The sequence below is a fragment of the Dromiciops gliroides genome, chromosome 3, assembly GCF_019393635.1.
Source record: "Dromiciops gliroides isolate mDroGli1 chromosome 3, mDroGli1.pri, whole genome shotgun sequence".
Classification (NCBI taxonomy): domain Eukaryota; kingdom Metazoa; phylum Chordata; class Mammalia; order Microbiotheria; family Microbiotheriidae; genus Dromiciops; species Dromiciops gliroides.
Window position 1 is genome coordinate 668,792,564 of NC_057863.1, and position 16,822 is coordinate 668,809,385.

Sequence of the window (16,822 nt, forward strand, 5' to 3'; positions counted from 1 at the left end):
TTGATCTATTTTCCAGATCAGTTGTCTTTCAATAAAGTATTTCACATTTTTCGTCTATTTTTTCATTCTTTTGATTCTGCTTGACTGATTCCCGGTGTCTCTTGGATTCCTTATCTTCCAACTATCCATTTTAATTTTAAGGCATTGTTTTCTTCAATGAGATTATTGCACCTTTTTTCTATTTGGTCAAATGAATTTTTTAAGGCATTGTTTTCTTCAGTGAAATTATGCACTTTTTTTTCCATTTGGCAGTCAATTTTTGTGCTTCCTTTTCCAAGCTGCTGATTCTTTTTTCATAGTTTTCTTGTTTTGCTTTCATTTCTCTCCGCATTTTTCTTCTACCTCTCTCAGTTGATTTTTTAAATCCTTTTTGAGCTCTTCCAGTAAGGCTTTTTGTTCTTGAGACCAATTCACCTTCCCTCGTGAGGCTTCAGATGTAGGCAATTTGAGGGTATTGTCCTCATCTGAGTTTGTGTTGGCTTCTTCCCTATTGATACAGAAGCTCTCAATGGAGAGGGCTCTTTTTTGCTTCTTACTCATTATTACAGCTTATTTATTTATTTTTTAAGTTGAGGTCTGCTCTGGGGGCACCAGGGTCCCTGTTTTGGGCTTCTTGTGCAGGGGTATAGGTGCTGTGGGACCGTCTTTTTACTCTGAGGCCTTTATAGTGTGTGTAGTTCGCCCCCCTGCACTTCCTGTCTGAGTGCGCTTGGCCAGGCGCCTGATCCCAGCTGTCCCACTCGAGGCCCCACAGCCAGCAACCTGCCCTCCAGGCTGGTGCAGTAGGTATTTTCCACTGTCCTTCTTGGCCACCAGATTTTTGAGCCAAGTTCCAGGGGCCTCAGTTGTTCGGCTTGTGGCCCACAGCTCCTGCTGACTTGCCCCGGACCCCCTCAGCACTGGGCTGCTGCCCTGTGCTGGGCCTCCCTTTTGCCCGAGTCAGACTGACCTTTCCTGAAGTCTCTAAATTATCTCTATTTGGAAGACTGTGTCCTCTCTGTCTCTTTGCAGGTTCTGTAGTTTCAGAATCTGTCCAGAGGCTTGATTTTAATGTTCTTTTTGAGGGAACAGAAGGAGAGCTCAGGCAGCTTGCTGCTTCCTCTCTGTCATCTTGGCTCCACCCTGGCCTCAGACACTTAACACTTACTAGCTGTGTGACCCTGGGCAAGTCACTTAACCCCAATTGCCTCACTAAAAGAAAAAAAATTTTTAAAAATAGTGAGTTAGAGCATTTTTCATATGGCTATAGGTGGCTTTCATCTGAAAACTTCATGTCTTTTGATTGTCTACCAATTGGGAAATGGCTCTCATTTTAACAAATTTGACTCAGTCCTCTATATCTTTGAGAACTTAGGACTTATCAGACAAACTTGCTTCAAGTTTTTTTTTTTCCCACAGTTACTATTTTTTCTTAATTTCTTAAGGAACACAATATTTCATTAGTTCAGATGTCATAATTTCTTCATACCTGAGTTGATTGATACTTTACTGTTCATTTATACATAAAAAGTGATGATATTGGGGCAGCTAGGTGGTGAAGTGGATCGAGCACCGGCCCTGGAGTCAGGAGGACCTGATTTCAGATCCGGCCTCAGACACTTAACACTTGCTAGCTGTATGACCCTGGGCCGGTCACTTAACCCCAATTGCCTCACTAAAAAAAAAAAAAGTGATGATATTAATATTTTAGTACATATGGGCACTTTTTCTTTTATCTCTTTGTGATATATGCCAAATAGTGTATTTAATGGATTAGAGGATTATGCATATTTTAATGACTTTCTGGCCATAGTACCAAATTGTCTTTCAGAATGGCAGATGGTTTCCCAGTTCTACTTCTAGTGAATTAACATACCTGTTCTCTTCCAGTCACTCCAACAATTGATATTTTCCATTTTTGTCAGCTCTCCTACCTGATGAGTTTGAGATGTAGCCTCAGAGTTCTTTAAATTTACATATTTCCAATTATTTATTATATGGAAGATTTTTTTTCATAGGGGTCTTGATAGCTTGGACTTTTTTTGGCAATTGCCTGTTCTTGTCTTTTGTGGAAATTTTTTGTGATTTAGGGACCCTGCCTTTGGGCTGAGATTAAAAAGCCTTAGGCCCTTGGGGGCAGCTAAGTTTCGCAGTGGATAAAGCACCGGCCCTGGATTCAGGACTCCCTGAGTTCAAATCTGGCCTCAGACACTTGACCCTTAACTAGCTGTGTGACCCTGGGCAAATCACTTAACCCTCATTGCCCTGGAAAAACAAAAACAAAAACAAACCTTCGGCCCTCAGGGGTTTTTTCTGTGTACGTGGGGCTAGGGCCCCTCCCCTTCTGCTTCAACTGCCGGGGGGGGGGGGGCCCTCTGAGCTGGGCTAAGCTGCATGGATGAAAGCCCCAAGCCACGGGTGTGGCATGGTGTAGCCCCATTCGCAGGACAGAAAGGCCCACAAAACCCTCAGGGACGCTGGGGTTTGCTTCATGCATGGGGCTTGGCCAGCCCTGGGGGCAGCCAGCCCCGAGTTTCACCTGGGAGAGCAGGTTAATAAAAAGGGGGCTGACAAGAGAGAAGGAGGATGACACGGTGGTTGGAGAAGTGAGAAAGGGCTATGATACAGGAAGTTAGGAAGACAGTAAGGAGAATGGACAGAAGGAGGACAGATAGAAGAGGGGCTGCTACACGGACACTAAGGAGACTAAGGCTACATAAAGAGAGGGGTGGTCAGCACAGAGGAGATAGAGAAAAAGCTACACTGGGGGAACGCAGGTGGACGCCAGAGGACTAAGAAAATGCAAGGAGAAGCAGGTCTGTGAGAGACAGATGCAGGGGTTCAGCGTGGCAGTACAAAGAGGAGAGTTAGACAGTAAGGGGGGGGGTCGACAAAGTGAAAGGGGCTTGGAGTTAGAAGAAAGGAGCTGAGTAGTAAAAGTGAAGCAGGGGAGCTGGAGTGAAAGAGAAAAAGAGTAAAAGTTGGAGAAAGCTGGAGAATACCCTAAGGCAAGAGGTGTCAACGGCCCTTATATTAAAAGCAGACAGGTTTTATAATTTGCATTTCTTAACCTTTATCTTTTACATTGCTTTTGTTTTGTTTTGTTTTTGTTTTCGGGGGTGTTTTTTTTTGAGGCAGTTGGGGTTAAGTGACTTGCCAGGGTCACACAGCTAGTAAGTGTTAAGTGTCTGAGGTCAGATTGAACTCAGGTCTTCCTGAATCCAAGGCTGGTGCTCTTATCCACTGCGCTACCTAGCTGCCCCTCTTTACATTGATTTTTACAAATAAATTCTGCTTTGATTATCTAATTAATATTAGCCCCCTCAGTCAGATTAGACCCAGGCAAGGAAGTTAGCTAAAATATTTCCATACTTTTGATCGTTATCTATTAGAGAATGGCTCTTACTCTAATATATTGATTTAGTTCTTTATTTATCTTAGATCTTTATTAAAGAAATTTACTGAAGAGATTTCCCCCCCAATTAACTATTTCCCTTCTGGGCTTAGCTGCATTGATTTTGTTTACAAGGAAGCTTTTCAGTTTTATTTAATCAAAATTGTCCTTTTTAATCTTCTGTCATTCTCGCCCCTATTTGGTCTTTTCCTCTCTACAGTCGGAAAAAGGTACTGCCATCCTTGTTCCGCAATTTGTTTATGATATTACTTTTTCAGTCTTTGTCATTTATTCATATGGAGCTTGTTATGGTACATGGTATGAGATACATTGGTCTAGGTTTCTGTGAGATTGCTTTTGGGATTTCCCTCTACTACACAAGCTATTGATGCCAGTCCATTTGTTTCAACTTTTATTCCTTTCCTTGCAAATGCTTACTATAGCAGGTTTTCCTAACATCACAAGGGTATCAGTGACACAGTAGGTGTTGAAAGTCTGTTCAACAGATTCTTCATCCATTTGGTTTTTCTTGAATAGATGGACAGGCTACATATCTCTTCTAAGAGGCTCTGCAATATCTGGGGCTTGATGTGTTATCTGCAAATGGTAACATCTGGAGTATGCAAATTAATTTAAAAAGCTTATATCTATAAGTAAACCTCATCAAGACATATATAAAACTTATAAGAGGTATAAAAAAAAGAATCATTAGAAAACAAATTAATAGTGTATGGATGGAATATACCCAGCCTTATACAAAATGTTAATGTTTCTCTAAACCAATCTGCAGATTTAGTCATTTAAATTACCAAGGGATACTTAATATTCAGGTAGGAATAATAACAATTCATATGGGGGTAAAAAAAGATTTTTAAGAATATAAGTGGGGGGCAGCTAGGTGGTGCAGTGGATAGAGCACTGGCTCTGGAATCAGGAGTACCCTGAGTTCAAATCCATCCTCAGACACTTACACTTACTAGCTGTGTGACCCTGGGCAAGTCACTTAACCCCAATTGCCTCACTAAAAAATATATATATATATAAATGGAAATAATGACTAAAGGGGGTCTAGCATTGCAAAATCTCAAAATTATATTGTAAAGTAGTGATCAAAATATTTAGTACTGATTCAAAAGTAGAAAAGCAAATAAATGAAAGGGACTAAATAAGACACAGAACCATAATCTTTCACAAACTGAAGAAGACAGATTGCTTCTTAAAATTTTTATTTGATAAGGAATGCTAAGAAAAATAAAAAGCAGTTTAATAGAAAATAGATTTAGAAAAAAATGTTTCCTGATGGGGAATACAGAGTATCTATGTATACGTCTGTATGTGTATACCAAGAATAAGAAAGACATTTACAATGTTTATTTTTATCTCATTTCAGATTGGGAGCCTACTCCAAAAACCAAGCAGTCACTTCTAAAACTGGGCATTTCAGTAAAAGGTTTATCCCAAGAAAGAGGCACAAGGAAGAATCTCTGTTTCTCCAAATTAAAAAACTTCTGGGATTATGATGACACATTAGAGAGGCATCAGAGCAATGAGGGAAAATATTCTCAAAAACAAAAAATAACTGAAAAGAAACCTATAAATAAATCTAGAAGCCACAAATATAATAAATGTTATAGAAGCTTCACTCAGGGGCACATTTTTTTGGCACAACAAACATCTCTAAAAACAAATCTTTGTAAACATGAGGCCCAAAGAAAGAGCATGAAACAATCTAAAGAACTAATGAAATGTAAGAAAATATATTCAGATAAAATATTTTTCAAGTATAATGAATATGGGAAATGCTTTAAGTATAATTCATACCTTACTGAAAACCTTAGGCTACAAAATGGAAAGAAACAGTATCAATGTAATGAATGTAATAAAGCCTTCAGCCAAAGGGTCAGTCTTATTCAGCATCATAGAATTCATACTGGAGAGAAGCCTTATGAATGTGATGCATGTGGGAAGACTTTCCGACAGAGCACTGGACTTACACAACATCAGACAATTCATACTGGAGAGAAATATTATGTATGTAATGAGTGTAAAAAATCCTTTCGCCTGAGATCACAACTTATTCAACACTATAGAATTCATACTGGAGAGAAACCTTATGAATGCAATGAATGTGGTAAGACATTCCGTCAGAACTCACAGCTTATTCAACATCAGACAATTCATACTGGAGAGAAACCTTATGAATGTGATGAATGTGGGAAGGCCTTCCGCCTAAGAATAGAACTTACTCAGCATAAAAAAATTCATACTGGAAAGAAACCTTATAAATGTAATGAATGTGGAAAGGACTTCCGACTCAGTTCGCAACTTATTCAGCATCAGACCATGCACAGTGGGGAGAAGCCTTATGAATGTAATGAATGTGGTAAGGCTTTCCGCCAGAGCACAGGACTTACTCAACACCAGACAATTCATACTGGAGAGAAATGTTATAAGTGTGATGAGTGTGAGAAGGCCTTCCGCCTGAGAACACAGCTTATTCAACATTATAGAATTCATACTGGAGAGAAACCTTATGAATGCAATGAATGTGGTAAGACATTCCGTCAGAACTCACAGCTTATTCAACATCAGACAATTCATACTGGAGAGAAACCTTATGAATGTGATGAATGTGGGAAGGCCTTCCGTCTAAGAATAGAACTTACTCAACATCACAATATTCATACTGGAAAGAAACCTTACAGGTGTAATGAATGTGGAAAGGTCTTCCGACTCACTTCACAGCTTATTCGCCATCAAACAATCCATAGTGGAGAAAAGCCTTATGAATGTAATGAATGTGGTAAGGCTTTCCGCCAGAGCACAGGACTTACTCAACACCAGACAATCCATACTGGAGAGAAACATTATGAGTGTAATGAGTGTAAAAAAGCCTTTCGCCTGAGATCACAACTTATTCAACATTATAGAATTCATTCTGGAGAAAAACCTTATGAATGCAGTGAATGTGGGAAGGCTTTCCGCCAGAACTCGCAGCTAACTCAGCATCAGACTGTTCATACTGGAATGAAACCTTATGAATGTAATGAATGTAGAAAGTCCTTCCGCCTAAGAATAGAGCTTACTCAACATCATAAAATTCATACTGGGAAAAAAACTTATGGGTGTAATGAATGTGGAAAGGCCTTCCACCTGAATTCACAGCTTATTGAACATCAGACAGTCCATAGTGGAGAGAAGCCTTATGAATGTAATGAATGTGGGAAGACCTTCCGTAAGAGTGCATACCTTACTCAACACCAGAAAATTCATACTGGAGAAAAACGTTTTAAGTGTAATGAATGTGGAAAAACATTTGTTCAGAGGGCAGTTCTTACTCAACATTATAGAATTCATACTGGTGAAAAACCTTATGAATGTAACGAATGTGGAAAGGCCTTCCGCCAGAGCACAGGACTTGCTCAACATCAGGCAGTTCATACTGGAAAAAAACGGTATGAATGTAATGAATGTGAGAGTGCCTTTAGTCAGAGGGCAGATCTTATTCGACATCATAGAATTCATACGGGTGAGAAACCTTATGAATGTAATGAATGTGGGAAAGCCTTCCGTCTGAGTACACAGCTTACTCGACATCATAGAATTCATACTGGAAAGAAACCTTATGAATGTAATGAATGTGGGAAAGCCTTTCGCTTAAAGACACGTCTTAATGAACATCAGACAGTCCACACTGGTGAAAAACGCTTTGAATGTAATGAATGTGGAAAGGCTTTCCGCCAGAAGACCCATCTTACTGAACATTTGTCGATTCATAGTGGTGAGAAACCCTTTGAATGTAATCAATGTGGAAAGGCCTTTCGCTTGAGAACACAGCTTACTCAACATCACATAATTCATACTGGGGAGAAACCATATGAATGTAATGTATGTGGGAAGGCATTTAGTCAAAGGACAGAACGAAATCGGCATCATAGAATTCATACTGGAGAGAAACGTTATGAATGTCATGAATGTGGGAGGGCCTTCAGGCTGAGCACCCACCTTACTCGGCATAAGAGAATTCATACTGGTGAGAAACCTTATGCATGTAACAAATGTGAGATGGCCTTCCGCCTGAGGGCACAGCTTACTCATCATCAGAGAATTCATACTAGAGAGAACATTTAAGAGAGTTATGGAAGAAAGGGTGTTCTCCAGAACAAATACATCATTTAATACTAAATAAAGAAAATGTCTATGTAGTAAATATGGAATGACTTTTAGCCACAGCATAGGACTTAGGAAATACCAAGAAACAAATACTGAGAAGCCATAAATGTAACTACCCCAAGCATTATTGCCAGATGTATACTACTTTCCTGAAAATTAAAGATTTTGAACTAAAGGGAAACCCCACATCTGAAGCACATCCCTATCTACTTTCCCACAGCTATTCCAAACCTTTTTCTTCCTCTTCAAATTCCCAGCCTTCTTCCTCTGCAAATCACAGTACCTGTTAGGATTGCATAATTAGTTCTCTTAGGAAAAAAAATTAACCCAATTTTAACCAAATGGACACATCAGTAAGTGTGGACTCTTCCCTAATTACTTTCTTATTCCACACAGTGGCTTTAGACTAAAAGGAGCTTTGCCCAGATATATTGTAATAATCTTTGGTCTGAAAACAGGTTTATTAATTGAAGTCACCACCATGTAAGGAGATCCTACTTCTCTGTCATTTATTGTAAATGCTGTAAATTATGGGGCAAACTAAGAGCCTTTGTCCCCTTAGATCTCACTTTGTCAGCAATCCTTTCTTAGGCTCAGGCCACAGATACTAATTTCCTGGAAGGGCTGTAGGAGAGGAAAAAAGACACGGTTGTCCATCCCTACTTTAGAAGCCATAGTAATCTGAGTTCTTGGGGACATCTTCCTCTAGCCTAGACTTTCCTCATGCTTTTTACTTTGTATGGGATATAAATTCTCACAGTCACAGGGGAAGAGCCATGTAGGATTCACATTTTGTATTGCTATGTCCTGAGGTGGGTTAAGAGTTGAAAGGATATCTGGTCCCATAATTAGCATTTACTGGATGTCTCCCACTTTGCAAATACTTTGACCCAAGATGTGCTGAACTAGATGTCCCCAGTGTGCATAATTCTGAAGCAATAGGTCAAAATCTTATGCATTTAAAGCAGGGCTACCAACTTTTTTTTTTAAATAAGTTTTTTCCCCCTCAATTAACAAGCACTTATTTTTTCTCCCTTCCCAAGTCCTCTTCATTTGGAAAAAGCAGGGGAGGGGATAGAAATAAAACCCTTGTAATAAATATGCAGTCAGGCAAAGCAAATCCCCACAGTGGCCCCATCCATAAATGTATGTCTATTCTGCATCTTGAGTCCATCATCTGCCTGTTAGGAGGTAGGTAGCATGTTTCGTCATTGATATTCTGAAATTATGATTGGTCTTTGTATTGATCAGAGTTCTTAAGTTACAAGGTTGTTAGTATATAAATTATTGTGGTTCTCACTTCAATCTGTATCATTTCATACAAGTCTTCCCAGGTTTCCCTCCCTTTTGTCATTTCCTAAAGCATGATAGCATTCCAGTACATTCAAATGTAGGGGCAGCTGGATGGCAAAATGCATGGAGTACCAGGCTTAGAGTCAGGAAGACATATCTCCTTGAGTTCAAATGTGGCCTCACTTAGCTGTGTGATCCTGAGCAAGTCACTTAACCCTTTTTGCCTCAGTTTCATTAAAACGATCTGCAGTAAGAAACTGCAGACCATTCCAGTGCCTTTTCCAAAAAGAAAGAAACCTAAATGGGGCCACAAAAAGTCAGACACAACTGATAACTGAACAACATTCAAATAATAACAACAGTCAGGTAAAGCCCCAGAATTAATTCATAAATGTGGCTAGAGTAACTAATCCTCAGATTGATTTCAGTCAATGCTAAAATCTTAACTATCCTGGCCTTTAAGTACAAAATAGAGGTGATTAGTAATTTCAGTTCGGTGACAATGGTATCAAGCATATATCATACTCGAGTTATGTGCCAAACACTCAACACCTTTGACATCATTGAGAACAATCCATATTTGAACAAATGATTTTCCCTGTGGGCAAAAGGTTTGTGGAGCTGAGTTGGTAGGAGTGTTATAGATGACAAAATTTCAAGGGATGGTCATAAGATTGGCTAAACTGGAGGGGAGAGACCAAGGTGATTAGGGCAGTAAGGAACCAGACCTGTGGAAGATTCCTCTTACTTTTGTGTGCATGATGGATTCAAGACTGAGACTCCAAAGGGGAAACCAGAATGACACTGACTTCAGTGTAAGCCAAAAATAACTGTGAACTGGCCATGAATCCTAATTTCAGGAGTTGGAAGGGGCCTCTGACACCATCATGGTCACCTCACACTTAAACAATCATCTCTAAAGGGGTCATCCAACTTTTGCTTGAAGACCTACTATCAGTATTGGTCCATTCCATTTTTCAACAGTTCTACTTTTTAGGAAGTTTTTTCTTCTGTCAAACTAAAGCTGCCTCTTTGAAATTTCTTCCCATTGTAACTATTTGTGCCCTTCCAGGACCATTCTGAGACAGGCCTAGCTTAGGGGTAGTCTGCTGATTCTGCTTTGGGAATGGAATGCAGTCAAAACAAGTATAGGGGCAGCTAGGTGGCGAAGTGGATAGAGCACCGGCCCTGGAGTCAGGAGGACCTGAGTTCAAATCCGGCCTCAGACACTTAACACTTACTAGCTGTGTGACCCTGGGCAAGTCACTTAGCCCCAATTGCCTCACACACACACAAAAAAAAAAATAAAAAAAAAAAACAAAAACAAGTATACAACTCACATTTCCTACCTGCTTTAATCCTGGCGATGGCCAGGCTACATCTGATTCCCTTGCAGAGCAAAGTGGGAGTTAAACTAAGACTTTTACACCAATTCCCAGTGAGTTAGGCCTTTTAAGCCTCAAGTACACAAGGACTCCAAATCACTGATAATCCTGAATAGCCTTCCGTTCCCCAAAGGGAAACCAGCCAAGCCTACACAAAACATGCTGCTTCTACAATACCCACCCTTGAATAGCAAGGTCCCCAATATTTTCTAGATTATCTTCCACCACTAAAATAATCTCAAAACAATCCTGACCTCAGAAAGAAGGCTAATATAAGTAGCACTGAAGGAGACTGTTTTGGGCTAAATTTCTAGCTAGACTGTCTAAAATATCTAATGAGTGGTCACCAATAAATTAAAAGCTTTAGCAAAAGTTAGGCTTTTAAGCATTTATTAAGGAGAATAAGAATTTGGTAAAGAGAGAGAGAAAGGCCTACATTCATCTATCTATTAAAGGGAGAGTGCATTTCTAGCTCAGCTCTCCGCCAGAGTCCACAGGAAAGAGCCCGAGTCAGAATGCCAGGCTCCCCTTTCTTCCTCCCACAAGCAAACATCACTTCCTGATGCCAAAGAAAAGACGCATGGTCTTGCCCTTAGAGACGTTCACCTCAGAGTGGAGCTTTTCTACAATAAGTCTCCAGCAGGTGGCATCATTCCAATTGTTACAAGACACTTAATAGAAATGATAGTAGAACCTCTTTAAAAAAAAGTATGATTCCTACAGTGTGTGTGATGTCAGGGGAAGCTCAGAGTGTGCTGACACAAAAGCATGGATGAGCAAGAGCAGCACCAACGTCAGGTCTGCAGAAGAATGGGTGGTATAATGGGCCCTGGTAATGGGCACAAATAGCACAGGCCACAGCAGAATGAGCAATGGCATAGTCCTTGACAGTGAGTAGCACTTCTGTGTGTTCAGTAACAGACTGTAATTCTGCTCAAAACTTAAGCCTCCAGTTCTGTCCCAATACCCTGCCTCTTTTGCTGATATAACTAGCACCAGCCTACAAGGATCCATTTCCCAAAGAGCATAATTTTGACCAGTTCATCAAGATCTCTGACCCACTATACATGAAGCACATTCAACTGGTTCTAGCAACCAGATTCTTTGGTGCTATCAAAATCAGAAATGCCTATGGTCTTATGAGTGTGAATGACACTAATGCATTACAATTCTTTTTGCCACTGCATGTGACCTTGCAGCTGAAACTTTTATTTCCATTTCCAATATACTCCTCAGGGGATTAATCTCCATCATTGAACAGTGGAATAGATTCTTGAAACAATCATTTCATCATCATGACCAGATACTAGGATTTATTGCCCCTTTTTCTAGGACTGCCAACTCTGCAATGACTGGATAACATGACAGGAAGGGAGAAAGCTTTCAGTTCCAGCTAGTTTTTGGACCTGGCTTTCTGAAGAATTTATCTGACAATTATGGACTTTGAGATATAATTCCATATAACCACTCATGAGCCATCTAGAGTGCAGAGTCACCTGAGCCTTGAGGTCCCTGCTTCCTAAAAGAGCTCTACATACCTTAGGAAGTGACTTTGATTCCCTCCTCAATTGGCAAGTCTTTTCCCAAGAGATGGTATGGACAACTTCCCAGAGAAGATGTGAAGAGCCAAGGGGTGGATTTTTTGAGGGATGGAAAGTAAGATAAAGGAGGATGAGGGTTGAGGATAGTCTTTTGCTTTCTAACCACATAAGAGAGTTGTATTTTAGTATTAGTGTTCAGTTTCATAACTACAGTGAGTATGAATTATCCAGAAGAAAAGAGATACCTTAGCCAACTTGGTGGTAATTCTCAGTTATTAAATGAAGGTGAGGGAGAGTCTACATAACCCCAACTGAAGGAGTCAGTTCCTAAATAGAGGCACCTAAAGGGGCAAATATTTGTTATTATACTTTATATACACACACCCCACCAAGGTGCTCCCAGAGATGGAGAGGTTTGGGCTCCTGGTCTCTGGAACACTGAATAAGCCTCAGTAATCAACTTGGGCACCAGGATAAATTATATGCAAACACTTATTATACATCAGAGCAAATTATGGCCTGCAGGAAAACCATTCTTAGCTAACTCTACAAAAACAAGTGGCTAAATCTGGCACATGAACTATAGTTTATGACCTCTATTCTAGACAATGGTGACCCATAAGGAGGAGCAGTGACTATTCAGAAAGTATCAGTGTTGTAGCCCTGATTAACCCAGTGCTCATCATCATCATCATATTGTATTCATAGATCCTATGTGACCTGCCCTTTACTTCTCACACACAGAGCATTAAGACCTTAAGGACTATTAAGCATTGTCCTTCAGGAGTAGCAAAGGCTGGTGTGTCTAGTCTTTAGGGATTCATTCTGTACTTTATTGTATTTTTGCCCCATTGATACCTACATCAGGCCTTCTCACATCCCAGAAGTCATCTTAAATCCATTAAATACAATGCAATCTCCCTTAAGAAAGACCTCCTTGTCTGCAGGGGACTGCCTCACTTTTTGTATTTGCAAAATGGTATAGACTCTGTAAATGCTTGTTGATTTTTTTTTTATCTCAAAGGTTTCTTTTATTTAATCTCTCAAGATCTACATATTTGGGCTATGGCTAGACCCTGAAATGTCCTTATGTCTGCCACACAGGATCCAGTGAGCAGATTCATTCATTTTTTTAAAATTATATGTGAGTAGTCATGGAAAATAACTCTACATTAGCTAGGTTGTGAGATAATACAGATAAAAACAAAACTTCAGATTAAGGAGTTGTCAAAAATGCATTTCAGTCTGTTTCCAGATACCATCAGTTCTTTATTGCAATTTCATAAGTTTTTCAGAGTTATATTGGACCATTGCCTTGCTGATAATAGCCACGTGCTTCCCAGCAGATCATCTTACATATTGCTTTTATTTTGTATACAGTACAGTTCTCTCTGCCTAAGTTCATGTGGGTCTTTCCAGGTTTTTCTGATAGCATCCTGTTCATCATAACTTTTTATATAGTACCTTAAACTTGACAAAGAATTTTCTTCACAATAGCCCAGCAGAGTAGGTACCATATGTTTTGCATTGTAGTGAGTGAATCATAACTATTTCCCTCATCCTATTCCCTTCCAATGATATTTTCTCTATTTTCTACTCTTTATTTTGCCCTATTCCTCTCAAACGTGTTTTGCTACTTGACTGCTCCTTCCCTCCTTATCCTCTTCCCCTCCAATTGGGGTGTGTGTGTTATTCCCTCCTTGAGCCCACTCTGATGAAGTTAAGGTCTTTGAGCTAATTGTTTTCTAAAATTTTTCTTCTTCCTCCTCTCAACTCTCCCTATGAAATCAAGCAATTCAATATATGGATATACATGTGCTGTTATGCAGAACATCTTTCACCTTCCTCTAAAGTGTTTTGCTTTTTTGCAGTTCCCTCCCCCAAACTTCCCCTTCCCCTCCTTCCCCTCCTTTCCCCCTGCCCCCCCATCTCCTTCCCCCTCCCACTTTTCTTCAGGGCAAAAATATATTACTATACCTGCTTGAGTATGTATGTTATTCCCTCTTTGAGCTAATTCTGATGATAGTAAAGTTCACTCACTCCCCCCCTCCTTCCCCCCTCTTTCCCTGCCCTCCTTAAAGCTTTTTTTCTTGTTCCTTCATGTGAACTACCTCTCCCCTTCCCCCTCCCCCAGTCCATTCCTTCTACCACCCCCTCAACCCTATTTTAAAGATATCAACATGGGTTAGATAGGTGGCACAGTGGACAAAGCACCAGCCCTGGGCCCAGGAGGCCCAGAACCCAAATCTGGTCCCAGACATAAGGACAACCCACCCTGTTTGCTCACAAAGAACAAGGATACACAAAAAATAAATGCTTTACAAATACCAATTCCTTCCTATTCAGTTCAGACCTATGTCCTCTGTGTATTCCTTACTGAAAAAGTTCTTATGAGTTGGAAAGTATTATTTCTCATGTATGAATGTAAACAGTTTAACCTTTTTAATGTCCCTCATGGTTTCTTTTTCCTGTTTACCTTTTTATGATTCTCCAGGGTCTTGTATTTGAAAGTCAAATTTTCTAACCAGTTTAGGTCCTTTTCATCACAAATGCCTGAAAGTCTTCTTTTTCATTGAAGCCCCATTTTTTTCCTCTGAAAGATTATACACAGTTTTGCTGGGTAGGTGATTCTTGGCTGCAGTCTCAGTTCCTTTGCCCTCTGAAATATCATATTCCATGCCCCTCCAGTCCATTAATGTAGATGCTGCTAGATCTTGTTTATCCTTATTGGAGCTCCACAGTATTTTAGTTCCTTTTTCTAGCTGCTTGCAATCTTTTCTCCTTGACCTGGGAGTTTCTGGATTTGGCTATAATATTCCTGGAAGTTTTCCTTTTGGAATCTCTTTCAGGAGGTGATCTGTGGATTCTTTCAATTTCTATTTTAGCTTCTGCTTCTAGAATATCAGGGCAATTTCCCCTGACAATCTCTTGGAAGATGATGTCTAAGCTCTTGTTTTGGTCATGGTTTTCAGGTAGTCCAATGATTTTCAAATTATCTCTCCTGGATTTATTTTCCAGGTCAGGAGATATTTCACATTGCCCTCTATTTTTTCATTCAGTTGGATTTGCTTTGCCATGGCTTGGTTTCTCATAAAGTCACTGGCTTCCATTTGTTCATTCCTAATTCTTAGGCAATTATTTTCATCAGACAGCTTTCTTATCTCCTTTTCCATTTGACTTTTCAAACTGTTGACTTTTTTTCTCATGACTCTCCTGCATTGCTCTCATTTCTCTTTCCATTTTTTCCTCCCTCTCTCTATATCTTCCTTCTGTCTCTCATACTTTCTCTTCAAAGTCCCTTTTAGAGCTTCCATGACCTGAGACCAGTTCATATTTTTCTTGGAAGCTTTGGATGTAGGTGCCCTGAGTTTGTTTTCCTCTTCTGATGGTGCACCTTGATCTTCCTTGTCCCTGAAGAAACTTTCTATAGTTCTGAACCTTCTTTTTCTTGCTCATCTTTTAATTGACTTTTAGCTCCTCACTGGGGGGCCCCTGCTTCTAGGCTAACTAATGTCCCCAGCTTCAGAGGGTTCCAGGTGTTTTAGTTTGAGGGAGGGCAGGTTTTTCTCTCACCTGGCCTTTCTCTGGTCCAAAGATAATCTCAAGCAACTTGCTAGTTAACCAGCAGAGCACTGTGGTTGGTTTTTAGTTTCAACGGGCCTTCACTCCTCCCCCAACTGGGCCTCCTGCCACTCTGGATTTCTTCCTGGTTCTCTGCTGGGGTGGGACAGCCGAATCCTTCCCTAGGTTCCCACTGATACCCCTGCACTTTCCCCCCTGTCCAGCTGTTCAGCCCTCTCACCTGACCACAAACTTTGTTCCAGAAGATGCTGGTGATGCAGCTGATTTGGAGGGGGGGAGGCGGGGGGGGGGGGGGTAGGTAAATTCCTCTGGTATGGTGTGCCTGGGATCTCTGTTGTCTCAATCACAGGGTTGGACTTTACTCAAAGTCCAGCACAGCCCCCCTTTAATCTATCTGTAGCTGGAAAATAACCTCAGCCCATATTTTTGTGGGGTTTTCTGCCCCAAAGGTTATTTTATTGCTGTTTTGGGGGTAATTGTACCAGGAGTTCCATGCATTTCATGTCTTTTCTCCACCATCTTGGCTCCCCCCCTAAAAGCTTGTTGGTTCATTAAACTAGATGACTGCTGAGGGAACTTTCAGCTCTTAACGTGTTATCCTGTGAAATTATTAATGTGAGTTTCAGTTCAGTTCAGTTGTTTTTTATTAGTGTCTAACTCTTTATGACCCCATTTGGGTTTTTCTTTGCAGAGATGCTGGCATGGTTTGCTATTTCCTTTTCCAGTTCATTTTACAGAAAAGGAACTGAGACAAACAGGAACTGAGGGTTTAAGTGACTTGCCCAAGGTCACACAGCTAAGAGGTGTCTGGGGCCAGATCTGAACTCACAAAGATGAGTCTTCTGATTCCAAGGCCAGTGCTCTATCCACTACACCACCTAGCTGCCCCCAACTAGAGTTCCAATTCACTAATATTCATAAGGTTTCCTATCACAACTTGATAGCTGGGTGACCATGGACAAGTCAATTATCTTCTCTTTCTTGGTTTTTCCTGCTGTTAAACTACAAAGCTATGGTTTTTCAGTAGCAATGTATGCTATAAGGAAAGCCAAGCACCACAGAATCAGATCTTTTAAACTGTGGTATTGGAGAAGACTTTTGAGAGTCCCTTGGGCAGCAAGAAGATCAAATCAGTTAATACTTCAATTAATTCAGGCTATTCACTGGAAGATCAAATGCTGAAGCTGAAACACTTTAGCCCCATAATACGAAGCATTCTGGGCTCCTTGGGAAAGACCCTGAGGTTGGGAAAGATTAAAAGCAAAAAGACAATGGGATGGCAGAGGATGAGATGAATAGATAGTGTCATGGAAACAACAGACGTGAATTTGGACAGACTACTGGAGATAGTGATGGACAGAAGGGCCTGGTGTGCTATGGGCTGCGGCGTCACGAACAGTAGTACATGACTCAAAAGAACAACAAAAGCAGGCTAATGACAATCCCCCACCTCGCCATCACAGGTGATTAGGGTT

The 16,822-nt window shown here is 40.5% G+C and overlaps 1 protein-coding gene across 2 annotated transcripts in view; it reads left to right on the forward strand.

Annotated features, from left to right (window-relative positions):
- The window catches only part of LOC122749177 (zinc finger protein 420-like), a 35,527-nt gene extending 26,826 nt beyond the window's left edge, over window positions 1-8,701 (forward strand). For both annotated transcript variants that reach the window (XM_043995395.1, XM_043995394.1), the window contains exon 5: window positions 4,764-8,701. In XM_043995395.1, the coding sequence (XP_043851330.1) occupies window positions 4,764-7,504 (2,741 nt within the window). In that variant the 3' untranslated portion in view covers window positions 7,505-8,701. The remainder of the gene's footprint in view (window positions 1-4,763) is intronic.
- Window positions 8,702-16,822: the final 8,121 nt, after the last annotated feature.